At 36.3% G+C, this 12,678-nt stretch overlaps 2 protein-coding genes and 1 long non-coding RNA gene across 6 annotated transcripts; all 3 read left to right on the top strand.

Annotated features, from left to right (window-relative positions):
• The first annotated feature begins 1,028 nt into the window (after positions 1 to 1,028).
• On the top strand, positions 1,029 to 1,689 carry LOC113158243. Its single transcript, XR_003298564.1, has 3 exons — positions 1,029 to 1,050; positions 1,288 to 1,457; positions 1,554 to 1,689. It is a non-coding gene; the product is annotated as an uncharacterized LOC113158243 (long non-coding RNA).
• A 4,062-nt stretch (positions 1,690 to 5,751) lies between these two features.
• On the top strand, positions 5,752 to 7,111 carry LOC113158440 (G-protein coupled receptor 4-like). The gene is made up of 3 exons (XM_026354346.1): positions 5,752 to 5,898; positions 6,314 to 6,492; positions 6,604 to 7,111. Exons 1-3 carry the CDS (start codon positions 5,752 to 5,754, stop codon positions 7,109 to 7,111), a joined length of 834 nt encoding a protein of 277 aa, XP_026210131.1.
• A 3,406-nt stretch (positions 7,112 to 10,517) lies between these two features.
• LOC113158128 (G-protein coupled receptor 4-like) lies at positions 10,518 to 12,676 on the top strand. Of its 4 annotated transcripts, none has more exons than XM_026353837.1 (5): positions 10,518 to 10,606; positions 10,770 to 10,931; positions 11,063 to 11,266; positions 12,142 to 12,320; positions 12,417 to 12,676. In XM_026353837.1, the coding sequence occupies exons 3-5, from the start codon at positions 11,078 to 11,080 to the stop codon at positions 12,541 to 12,543; spliced, it is 495 nt and encodes a 164-aa protein (XP_026209622.1). In that variant the 5' UTR covers positions 10,518 to 10,606; positions 10,770 to 10,931; positions 11,063 to 11,077; the 3' UTR covers positions 12,544 to 12,676. The 4 variants fall into 4 exon arrangements, with proteins under 4 accessions (XP_026209622.1, XP_026209624.1, XP_026209623.1 ...); XM_026353838.1 differs by having other exon boundaries at positions 10,534 to 10,602; XM_026353839.1 differs by lacking the exon at positions 10,770 to 10,931 and having other exon boundaries at positions 10,528 to 10,606.
• Positions 12,677 to 12,678: the final 2 nt, after the last annotated feature.

Raw genomic sequence — 12,678 nt, 5'->3', positions numbered from 1 at the left:
CATCGGCACCCTGTAGGTTAACAGCATGGGTGGCGGTCGTTGTTAACCCGGGCCTCGACCGATCCGTAAGTCTTATTGATGATTCGCATGGTTATTTTGGCAATTTTTACGCCGGATGCCCTTCCTGAAACAACCCTCTCTATTTATCCGGGCTCGGGACCAGCACAGAAGTTACTGGCTTGCAACCCCTGTGGCTAGATTTTGATGCATGCAACACATTATTAGATATTACTTTAATATTTAACATCATTTTGGATAATTCCAAACTTTACAGTTATTGGAAACAGGTGAGGATCTAATGATTAAATTGCACAAAAAGCACAGATAACCCTTCACTTTATGTCAGTTTAAAAAAAGCAATAAGATTGGAAAGAAATGTGTTTTTTCAACGTACAGGACAATTTTAAAATAGGACTTCAGGGAGATAACAGTGTGTAAAGGCAGAGGGCAAAAACCATTTTTAATGTGACCTTCGAGCCTGAGAAACCATGTTTTACAAAACTGAAATGACCTAAAATCACACAGCAACACAGCAACGGCTATAAAACATCCTGGGACTGTCCAATCTAAAAGTTACAAGACAACAGTGCAAGTTCCAATAAAAACCAGTGTAACAGGTTTGTAAATAGTTGGACATAATTATTGTCAGACAGCAAGAAAAGAACGTTTAAAAAAGGTTTATTAAAAGACAACCAATAATAATAGTATAGGTGTAGGAAGCAGGCTATAACCAGAGATGATACTGGGGATGGAGTTGGAGCGCCCTCCACTGGTTAGTGGAACAGACTACATTCAAGTAACCAGGTGAGTGTTTAGGAGGAAGCAGGTAACAGGTAAGTATGAGTATCTTTCTTTATTTCCAGTATTACATAAGTTGACTTGAGGGCTGGTGAGTATTGTTGGGCAGGTCGAAGGTCAAAATAAAATGAAGGTAAAAAAACTACAAACAAGCTCAAACCAGGTCTCGATGTGGCAAAGAGGGATGGGTGGTAACAGTGTTAAAGGTGTTAACTCTTCTTTAGGAGTTCCATCTATGCTACCTGTTCTCAGGTGTGTACATCATCACCATATTATTTTTCAACAGATTACTTCATGAGAACTGTTATAAACTGCTTAAATCTGCTTAAAAACTTCGAAGTTTGTAGATGTTCTTTTTACATTCATTACAGCTTCAGATTATCTTGGTTACATCCTTACTAAGTACTGAATTAAGGGTCTGATTATAAATGTAAATGAAAGAACATGATAACAACTGCTGTATTCATCTTTACTAATGTTTTCCTACAGGTGCCAAAGGATAATACTGCTCGAATCTACTTCATCAACCTTCTCATATCTGACCTCATTCAGCTTTACTCCTTAACTGCTCTGTTAATGTTTGAGGGAATATTCATATTTATCTACATCTTTGCTGTGATGGTCAGTGTTGGCTTCATGGTGTGCATCACCTTGGACAGGTAGTTATCTGTAAACACACATCAGTGCAGCTCCTTCAGTGTCTGTGTGCTGTACAAGTCTCACACTCTCCAATATGTGCTGATCTTGTTTCACAGGTATCTGGTCCTCTCCCGTCTGCGGTGTTCCTGCATCAGACAAACAATTCAAATCTCTGGACTGGTCTGTTTTGTGGTCTGGTTTGTTCCTCTGTGCATTGTCATCCGCATCTATCCTCTCATTGATTTTCCAGGCCCAGACATGTCTCTTATTGCCATCTTCCTCCTACTTCCCTATCCCCTGCTTGTTTTCCTGCTGTGTTTAACATTTAGAGCCCTGTGTACAGCCAGCAGTGTCCCTCCTTATGAAAAACGCAGCATTGTGGCAAATGTGGTACTGGTGCTGCTTATTTACTCACTGCTTTCGTTGCCCACTATTATTCTCTTACTGGGAAATGAACTGAGATATCACCATTACATTTATGTGTTTAACATATATATAACTATGCTCAGTCCACTTGCAGACACACTCCTGTATTTTTTCCTTAGAAAAGAAGCTGTAGATAAACCTTTAAACTTTTTGTGTTGTTGCAAAAAAGAACGTAATGATATGAGCTCATCAGCAGTGAATGATGACGACAACATGCACGCAGAAAGTTCTGTGTAGGAAGAGAAGAGGAAAATTATAAAGACAGATGAGACAGAGGCCGTCAGTAACATGATTAAGAAAAAGATAATAAACTGTGGAAAAAAAGAAGTGTGAGAATTATTATACTGGAGGCTGAAAATGTTTGTCTGCACTTTCTCCAGTTTCATATTATAGTTTAAGCAAACATATATATATAAAACGAGTGCTTTTTCAATGTTGAGTGTTTATATATATATGATTTTTCTAATTCATGTGTATCATAATTCTTTAATCACAAAAGCAAAGCAAAAAAACGTATAAATAAGTTTACTGGTTGTTTTTATTCGTTGACATTTCATTTTATTTTGTGTCACTCATCATTTGTCATAACCAGTGATTGTAGAAATTTAAAAAAATAGTTTGTACAAAAATATGCACTGGATTAAGTTTTAATTCATGTTTATTTTAATTCTCTATAAATGTGTTCATTACATGAAAATCTCATTGAAAAGTTATTTCTAGCCAAAATGAAGAATGAATTCTCATTGACTTAGATTTTTCCTTGTTCCTCATCATCTCCTCCTCATCTTGTAAGTCACTTTGGATAAAAGTGTCTGTTAAATAACTAAATGTAAATGAAGACATGTCAATCTCTGAATCATTCCTGACTAGTGTACAACTAAATCTCTGTGAAGTTGTTAAACCTGTACTGTTGTCTTCAATATACATGCAAAGTTTCCCTCACAACTCCAATATGTGAACATCATTGTCCTTTAGCCTTTAGATGAAGCTACACAGCTGGTTCAGGTCCAGAGAAACTGTATGTGAATTTGACCATTGTCTTCCAGCAATTTATTACAGTGTATAAACACAAAGTAAACAAAATTAAAAGACTATATGTGATGCAAAAGATCCTTTAAATGAATTCATTGTCACTGGAAATTAGCAAATGTCACCTCATTCACAAGCTTCATAATGAACCAGTTAATTATAGTAATGGCTAATTTAATACATCAAACTCTAAATATCCAGAAAAAAATGAAGGAATATAGAAATGAAAACACTAGCAAACTATAAAAAGGTCTAATCTTATAGTACAGTTCAACCTGAAACGGCTGCTTTTAAATGAACTGTAAATATCAGTCACATAAATTATTATTAGCCTACTGATTCAAATTACTATAAATAAATGTTAAAGCAATGGACTATATGATGCACCACAAATAAACCCAATAACAAACATGTAACACCCTTAAAAGTTCCTTTAAACTGATTCAGTGTCACAGAAAATGAGCAAATGTCAAATCATTCACTGGTTCCTCCAGATTTTAAATATAAAGTTTCTCTGATACATCAAAATGTAAATGAAGATTATTAATACTGTAAATACCCACGGGGAAAATTTGTAAATTAATATGCAAACTGTGATCATCTGTAACATTTAATATAATTTAACCTGTTTAACCTGGATTTCTGTTTTTTCCCTTAAATACAAATGATACTCAGAAAAATAAAGTATCTGACGATAGAGATAATTTATATAAAAATGTGAAAAAAAACAGGATCTTTCTCCTTGATGTCGGTGAAGATTCTCAGTCATTAGTTGAATTTATCTGGAAGTTGATTCATGGTATCTGGATCATCAGGTCACATCGTGTAGTGAGGACATTGTTTCCCTCCATGTGGGAGACAGATTGTGTCCTACCTCTAGTAGGGGTCCTTAGGCAAGAACTCCTTACACTTAACCCACCTTTGCCTTGTACCTTGTAAGTGGATAAAAGCGACTTACATTAGTGTAGGAATCAAACATTAGTAATGTCACTAGTCAACAACTTCTTGGAGGAACAGTTTGTGTCTGATCATGGAGACATCATTCATTCTGAAATACTGTGGTTGGATTTACTTTTTAGTTGGATCCATACACCTGCTGTTACAGGTGTAGTTTCTGTTTTCTCCTCCCACTCTCTACTACACTTTAACGCATGAGGAACAAAAGTGTCTGACAAACAAATGTAATATAAATAACTTGATGGTAGGCAAAATCATGCAAAACACAATATTTAAATAATGTAAAAAAAGAATAGTGGAGATAATGATAACGACCCTGTTGAAGTGATGACATCTGAAATTTGAGATGGAATTATTGATGTAAGAAAAGTAACGCAGCACAACAGAATCAGTTTTAATGTCAGAAATGTGAACTTTACTTTTCAGGTTTGAATAAAATGATCAAAGATCAAAGATCAACCTCATCCACTGTAATTCAGCAGTTTAGAGATGAAAGAAAATCCAAATTAGACGAGTGATGAAATGATGCAATAAAAGAAAACGTAAAACTATATTATCACCTTAAATTTGAGGGTGTTAATTCACAACAGAAAACATCTGAGTAAATGTAGTGGAGAAATATCAAGAAGCATAAAAAGAAATGTTCAGCCAAACCTGGGGACTGATTAAACTACAGTCTAACAACAACTCAAACTTAATGAAAGCTGTTGAAATATGTGAAGCAACAAAACAACATTAAAGAAAAACAGTTGTTGCAGATTTGTCAGGACAGTGTGTTTGTCTCTAAACAGATGGACATGTCTTCTCTGCTGACTGTGACGGTTCTTCTTCTGTGTTTTACATATTCATGCATGACTTCGTTTTCCCTCTCAACCTTTAAACAAATGCAAAGGAAAGTATATATTTTCAGGAGCTGTGTCATTTATGATATTTAGACGCTTGCTGACTGGATGCAGAGGATCCAACATCAAACCTGGTGTATGATCTCAACCAGCTGTGGCCTCAAAGGTAAAATTGGTGATACAACTTTTTACTCATGTTTAAATGTGCAAACTGTGTCGACGGGTTCAGACAGTTGAACCAAATATTTATGTTTGAATTAGAGCTCATAGACAGAGCTGTTCGACACTTAATATTCAGAGTTAACAGAGTTCATTAAGTCGTGGTAAGTTGAAAGAAATGAAGGAATGAATCTGTGTTTTTCAGTTAACTGAAAAACACAGATTCATTCCTTCATTTCTAAAGGACAATGATGTTTACATATTGGAGATGTGAGGGAAGCTTTGCATGTATATTGAAGACAACAGTACAGGTTTAACAACTTTACAGAGATTTTGTTGTACAATAGTCAGGAATGATTCAGAGATTGAGATGTCTTCATTTACATTTAGTTATTTAACAGACACTTTAATCCAAAGTGACTTACAAGATGAGGAGGAGATGATGAGGAACAAGGAAAAATCTAAGTCAATGACAATTCATTCTTCATTTTGGCTAGAAATAACTTTTCAATGAGATTTTCATGTAATGAACACATTTATAAAGAATTAAAATAAACATGAATTAAAACTTAATCCAGTGCATATTTTTGTACAAACTATTTTTTTAAATTTCTACAATCACTGGTTATGACAAATGATGAGTGACACAAAATAAAATGAAATGTCAACGAATAAAAACAACCAGTAAACTTATTTATACGTTTTTTTGCTTTGCTTTTGTGATTAAAGAATTATGATACACATGAATTAGAAAAATCATATATATATAAACACTCAACATTGTGTTTGACGTAGTGAATGTTCCCACCTGTGTTTGTATTTGTGCCTCGCTCAGTGATATTAGTGAACCAAGTTATTTTTACATGTTAAGAATTCTCTTTTTTAGGTTTCAATCTGAAGAATGGAGGAATTCAATACTTCACAAAGCAGCAACATCACCAACAGTTACACTGAATCATCAATCAACCTCCTCTTCATAGTGACCTGCATCATCGTTGGCCTCAGCCTTCTCTTGAATCTAGTGGCTGCCTACTCTGTCTGTTCTCTGGTGTGTATTTGATCACTGAGATTTACAGTTTAATCTGTAATATTGAATAGCTACACATTTATTTGGTCTTCAGCTTCTGAACATCGGCTCCTTCTATTAGTTACTTCACTAAATGAAGCCTGATTTACATTGTTGATGTGTTCCCTTCTATTATTTGTACAATGAGAAGAGAGGCACCCTCTAAACACAGTACACCATGTTATGTGAAATATTAATAAGTAATAAAACTATTATTTGAAACACGACACGCCAACATGTCACATTGGATTATTCTGACTGACACTCGGCTCTGACTACAGTTGCTCTGCAGAGCGAGGTGACACACTGTAATTTGGCAGAGGTCACCTTGAGGAGGAGAGGAGTTCAGACTCTATTTACATCTGCTTTCTTTACCTTTACCAATGTCTTCCTGCAGGTCCAAAAGGATCATGTTACTCAGATCTACGTTATCAACGTTCTCATTTCTGACCTCGTCCAGCTCAGCAGCATGATCGCTCAACTGACACCTTGTTTGCCGTCTGCAGTCTTTTTTCATATCTACTACTTTGGTGTGATATCCGGCGTTGGCTTCATGGTGTGTGTTGCTATGGAAAGGTAGCCATCTGTCACTCCAGTGATTCTACTTCAATGACCATTTTATTTGTACATCACTTGGATGCTGCTCAGTGACCATCGTCTACGGTGTGTGTATATCTTATGTTACAGGTATTTGGTTATTGCCTGGCCAGTGTGGTACCGCTTCAGACGAACAGTCAAGATCTATTTGATGGTCTCTGCCGTGGTGTGGACACTTCCTCTTGTCTACATCCTCCCTCTTTCCTTCGGTGCTGATCCTCAGGTGGTAGAAACCATCTTGGCTGTCTTCTTCCTCCTTCCCTATCCACTGCTTGTATTCTTCCTTGGTGGGACTCTCAAAGCTTTGCGTCCTTCCGTCAGTGTCCCCCCTGAAGAAAAACGTCGAATTGTGGCCGTGTTGGTCCTGGTGCTGCTAATTTACACACTGATATTTCTGCCAACTGCTATTTGGTCCCTGGCACAAGACAGTGGTATTAACACGTCCTTTTCTGATCTGTCTTTCACTCTTATTAAGTTCAGTCCTCTTGCTGACTCATTTCTGTATGTTTTCCTGAGGAAAGGGGCTGCAGACAAGCTTTTGGCCTTTTTGTGCTTTTACAAGTTGGAAAGTAAAAACACCAGTAGATCAACAGTGTGAATGATGACAGCATGTTATAATAATGATGTAATTTATTAATATCAGAATTATAGAGTAGATAGTTGAGATACAGTGGTAAGAAAAAGTAAGTGAACGCTTTGAATAATGACCTCAGAAAAGCTAATTGGAGTCAGGTGTTAGCATAAGTTCAGAAAATAAGATCAATAACCTCATCTACCTTATATAAAGCTCAGAGGAAGGAGTTTGTTCTAGTCTTCACTAAGACTCCAACAGACAGAGCCTTAATAAACCCGTCTGTCCTCCCCAAATAGCTCACAGTGTGTAAGTTGACCATAAATGGTTTGAATACTGTCAATCACCAGACACACTTCTTTCCTCTTTGTCAGTTTCAGAAGCTCACAGGTTAAAAACCACACGTTGAACGAGTTCTCTCTACTGGTTCATGTGTATGTGTCTCTATATGACATTTTATTTTTAAATCCCATTCTATTTAATTGTTCTTTGTTAGGTTCTTTAACTGACCTTCATGAAGTCAATGAGTGAAAACTTTTAATAAAGTTGTTTGATAATCTGCAGTTGTCGTTGGAGATTATGTGTCGTCTCATCCATGGTCGAAGCTGAAGAAGGAATTTCTCCTTCGTCCTGTAGGAAAACTTCACAAGTTCATATAAACTGTTTCTTTCATGATCTGGTTATGGTTTGGAACTGATTATTATCCTACCATGGACTGGCGACCTGTCCAGGGTGTACCCCGCCTCTCGTCCAATGACAGCTGGGATAGGCTCCAGCATTCCCACGACCCTTCAGAGGACAAGAGGTTAAGAAAATGGATGGATGATGATCATCTTTTCATTTTGGTTCCTGACTCCTCTCTGTTTTGGTTCAGTCCTGGTTCCTTCTGCAGTGATCACTTCCTGATTGGATTCACCTGTTTCCTCACTTATTTATTCAGCCCCTCGTCTCTTTGCCTGTGTAGCTGCCCACATTTTGTCTTCAACCTTCTGCTGTTGCCCTCCCCTCGTCTCACTGTAATTTACTGACACTGCATTCTGAGTCTCTCCTGTTTCCTGACAGTTGACTTAAAAAAAGATGATAAGCTAATTAATTAAAGTTAAAATTAGCAAATGTCACCTCGTCCACAAGCTTCTTAATGGACCAGAAAATTATAGTTCACCAGCTTTCAAATGTATTTATGTTATAATTCTGTGGATAATTTAATACATCAAACTCTAAATGTACAAATGTGAGAAAAATTAAGGAATAAAGAAATGCAAATACATATGCAAACTGTGATGTGGTCTGATGATATAGTACAGTTCAACCAGTGAAAGCTGAAACGTGAAAACAGGTTTTGTGTATTATTACAGCAGGAGTACTGATACAGTACTTTAAAAAGATATTTATATGCAACAGTACATAATCAACTACTATATAATCCATGTAATTTCCTCCATTCTGGGGAAGTCAGAAAGATTAAAGGTTACACAGTGAGTACACAGTTGAACTGTACTATGCAAAAGAAACCACGTCTTTCCTGTTAATAGTGACTCATGTTCTTCTATTTTACATATTCATGTATGTTTACATTTTGTGTTGTTTCCTTGTGAGCAGGTTTAGAGGAACTTATCATATCATATCTTATCATATCTGGACTGGACACAGATGATCAAACATCTGAATTGATGCTGGGAACTCATTCAACTTTTAAAGGTAAATGTAAGATAATATTTTTCTCAAAGTGTGTGTGGTGATAATGTATTAAAATGAGAATATTTGTGTTTTAAGTTATGTTCTAGTTCTGTTAGACATGCTGAATGTTCTACCATGTATTTATTTCATGTATTTTTATTATTAATGTTTTCATGCTAAACTATTAATTTACAGTTTACTGTAGAGTTCTGTGATTGTGTAAAGAGCTTTAATGATCTCACTGAACAATGTTACCTAGATATATAAACATTTTAAATCATGCTCCCTTTCCAGATTTCACTCTAAAGAATGGCAGATGTCCATAGTAACAACTCATCACAAAATGAAACCCACAGCTACATCAACTGCAGCAACTTTCATGACAACAATGAAGAGACATATTACTTCATCAACTATGTGGTATTGGGCATAATCATCTCAGTCTGCCTTCCTCTGACTATAGTGGCCATCTATGCTTTGTTTTCTCTGGTGAGTAAATTATCACTGAGATTTATAGAAAGAAATGTATAAACCTTATGAACCTGCACTTGTTACATTCTCAATGTGAAATAAAATAATAAATACTACATTAAAGTAAGTAAAGCAGATATTATTATTAACAATATGAGCCTAATGTTAGTAACAAAGAACAACCAGATAAATAAAAGACAGTAATATGAATAATAACACTGATTCTATCTGGGAGGGACACATTTCTGGATGGATGGACCTGGTCCTCTGTGATCTGCAGAGACTTCATTAATAACTTTGATTTCCTACTCTAATGTTGGAGTTTTGACACATTCTGAGACACTTGCTGAACAGAACAGGATGATACATTTAGGAGGATTTGGAGATTACAGCATGTCTACAACTGCTTTGTTTATTAACAAGTAATTTGTTTCCCTTTCTCATCTCCCTGCTTATATTCTTCCTGGTTGGGACCATTAAAGCCTTGTCTCCTGCCATCAGTGTCCGTGCTGATGAAAAACATTGAATTGTGAGACTTCTGGTTCTGGTGCTGCTTATATATGTGCTTCTTTTCCTGCCTGGCATCGAAGTTCTTATCTTTGGTTTTATCTCTTTTTAAGCTCAGTCCTCCTGCTGATTTATTTATGTATATTTTCCTGAGGAAAGGGGCTGTAAACAAGGGTTTGTCCTGTCTGTGTTGTTGCAGGAAGGACAGAACTAGTCAGACGTCCAGCAGTGTGAATGATGGAAACACTCACACAGTCACCTCCATGTAGTCAGAAGAGAAAAGAGGAGGAAAACGGAACAGTCAGAAAAGTCAGAGACAAGCTAGCTTGTCTGATCTAAATGGCTAACAGGAAGTATTATATTTGCCTTTTGAGCAAATAGCTTATGTTGTTTGTTGTTTACATGAATATATCACACATTGAAATGAGCTAATTTCACATGTTGTTGATCATGGGGCTATTACATAAAAGTAGAATTAAAAAGTTAATTTATCAAACATCTGGCAGCAACATGAACATTAGTCTTCATAAATAGTGATTGAAATTATTTAACATATTTGCATTTAAAGCCAGGATAACTGGAAAATACTGACCTCATCCCTTATCTTGTTTTCATGAAAACGTCAGCTTTTCATATAGAAAGAATTTTCTAAATGTGCCTATTCTAATGATTTATAGATATTTTCTCAAGTTTTCTTTCTCTAATTGGAGAAGTTTATATAATCTCGCGATATCTGTGACGTGACTTCCGGTTTTGCGGAGGATCACGTTGGTAATTTCCTGTTTACACTCGGGAGAAACTAGACACGTGTGACCGTCGTGAATCTGTTTCCATCTGCTAAGAAATACCACAGACGCAATGCCGTAAGTTTGTATTTTTGATGGTTCATACTATAAACGTTGTATTTGCATATGTATTGTGTTAAAACGATTAAGCATACGATGTTGAATTTGATATATATGGAGATTGTATAAGTTTCGGTGCTAGCATTCAAAGACTGAATGTTTCCTTTTGTATTGTGTTTTTACAGTTTTTACCAAATGACCATATAAACTCACGCACTTTAAAGTGAAGAGAAGAAAAATAAACGGCACTTTGACGAAGTGAATCCTCTTCATTTGACGTCTGGTTAGCTCCGTGTTTAGTTTAGAGTTTCAACACCCTGGACGAGAACACGAGACGTCTGCTAAATGTAATGAAATGTAAAAAGAAAGCTCTTTTATTTGTTTTCACTGTATTATTGTAAACTGCAATGTATTATTATTATTAACTAATCAATGTTAATTATTTTCACTTTTCATCAACTCATCTCTAAAAAAACAGGTATCAAGCTAAAGAATGGAAGATTTCAACCATCACAACATGACAATGGACAACTTTTCTAACTACGACCACGGCAGTTACTATGAGTCCCATAGCTTCCCCTACCCTGACAGGACTGAATACATTTTTACAATAGTGACAGAGTTAATCATCAGTATCAGCCTGGCTTTTAATGGAGCAGCCATCTATGCTACCTGTTCTCAGGTGTGTACATAAAGTTTAGTAAAGGGTAAAGGGGAGTGGGCGGGGTGGTGGAATGGTTAGCATCCCTTTAGCATTCTTTCAATGGCACATTCTCACTGTGCTAGAGCAGCTTTACAGCTCAGTAATATTATTAGTTCCTGCATTTCCTTTCTCTCCATGTTGTCTATTTGAGTGCTCAGCACTCTCCAGTTGTTAGATTGTGTTTGTAATTTCCATGCTTCAGATCATCATTGTCTGCTGTTTAGTTTGGACTGTGCTTCACACTCCATTGTCCTGATGACCTTATTTATTTATCCGTTTTTATATTGCTCCTTTATTCTCGTATTCTTTCTATTGTTTTTGTATTAAATCTTTTGATGTACCTCATTAGTGTTTGTATTTGGACCTGAAGTCTTAATGAATGAATCAGTAACTTTGGATCTCAGTTTGGCCACACTAACACGCCTGTTAAATGTTTCTCAGCCTTGTTGACACTGATGCTGTTCTTCTGCAAACCCCCTATTCTTTATACACATATACAACTTAATGCTAGTGTTACTGTTAATGTTGTATACTGTGCACATTTGATTACTGACTGTACTGAGTAAACCTGTAAGTTTGTCTGTACCTGGAAAAAGAAGCTAACATCTATGGGATCTGTCTGGGTAAATAAAAGACACTAATAGTGGTGAAAATAAGCTCTTGAATTTAAATTGTTATATATTCATGATATAAATCTAAAATGACTGGTAACTTACTTTGGAAGAAACTGCTAAAGTGGGAAGTTTGTAGACACGTAACAAAGACGATCTGAAGCTGTAATTAATGTAAAAAGATAATCTAAAAAGTAATAATTAACAGCTGCTGTATTCATCTTTACTAATGTTTTCCTACAGGTGCCAAAGGATAATACTGCTCGAATCTACTTCATCAACCTTCTCATATCTGACCTCATTCAGCTTTACTCCATGACTGCTCTGTTAATGTTCCAGAGGTTTGGGATAATATTCATATTTATCTACATCTTTGGTGTGATGGTCAGTGTTGGCTTCATGGTGTGCATCACCTTGGACAGGTAGTTATCTGTAAACACACATCAGTGCAGCTCCTTCAGTGTCTGTGTGCTATACAAGTCTCATACTCTCCAATATGTGCTGATCTTGTTTCACAGGTATCTGGTCATCACCCGTCTGCGGTGTTCCTGCATCAGACAAAGCAATTCAAATCTCTGGAGTGGTCTGTTTTGTGGTCTGGTTTGTTCCTCTATGCATTATCATCCCTGCCTATCTTCTCATTGATTTTGCAAGCCCAGATATGCCTCTTATTGCCATCTCTCTCTTACTTCCCTATCCCCTGCTCATTTTCCTACTGTGTGGAACATTTAGAGCCCTGTGTACAGCCAGCAGTGTCCCTCCTCGTGAAAAATTCAGAAT

Source organism: Anabas testudineus, chromosome 15, assembly GCF_900324465.2.
Source record: "Anabas testudineus chromosome 15, fAnaTes1.2, whole genome shotgun sequence".
Lineage (NCBI taxonomy): Eukaryota > Metazoa > Chordata > Actinopteri > Anabantiformes > Anabantidae > Anabas > Anabas testudineus.
Note: the sequence above shows the minus strand (reverse complement) of the source record. Positions and strands in the feature narration are given on the sequence as shown.

Bases quoted from the DNA above. Each gene is read 5' to 3' on its own strand.
- LOC113158440 (XM_026354346.1), top strand. From the start codon at position 5,752: ATGGAGGAATTCAATACTTCACAAAGCAGCAACATCACCAACAGTTAC. The intron at 5,899-6,313 runs GTGTGTATTTGA...GTCTTCCTGCAG, and splicing joins CCTACTCTGTCTGTTCTCTG to GTCCAAAAGGATCATGTTAC. The intron at 6,493-6,603 runs GTAGCCATCTGT...CTTATGTTACAG, and splicing joins GTGTGTGTTGCTATGGAAAG to GTATTTGGTTATTGCCTGGC.
- LOC113158128 (XM_026353837.1), top strand. From the start codon at position 11,078: ATGGAAGATTTCAACCATCACAACATGACAATGGACAACTTTTCTAAC. The intron at 11,267-12,141 runs GTGTGTACATAA...GTTTTCCTACAG, and splicing joins TCTATGCTACCTGTTCTCAG to GTGCCAAAGGATAATACTGC. The intron at 12,321-12,416 runs GTAGTTATCTGT...CTTGTTTCACAG, and splicing joins GTGTGCATCACCTTGGACAG to GTATCTGGTCATCACCCGTC.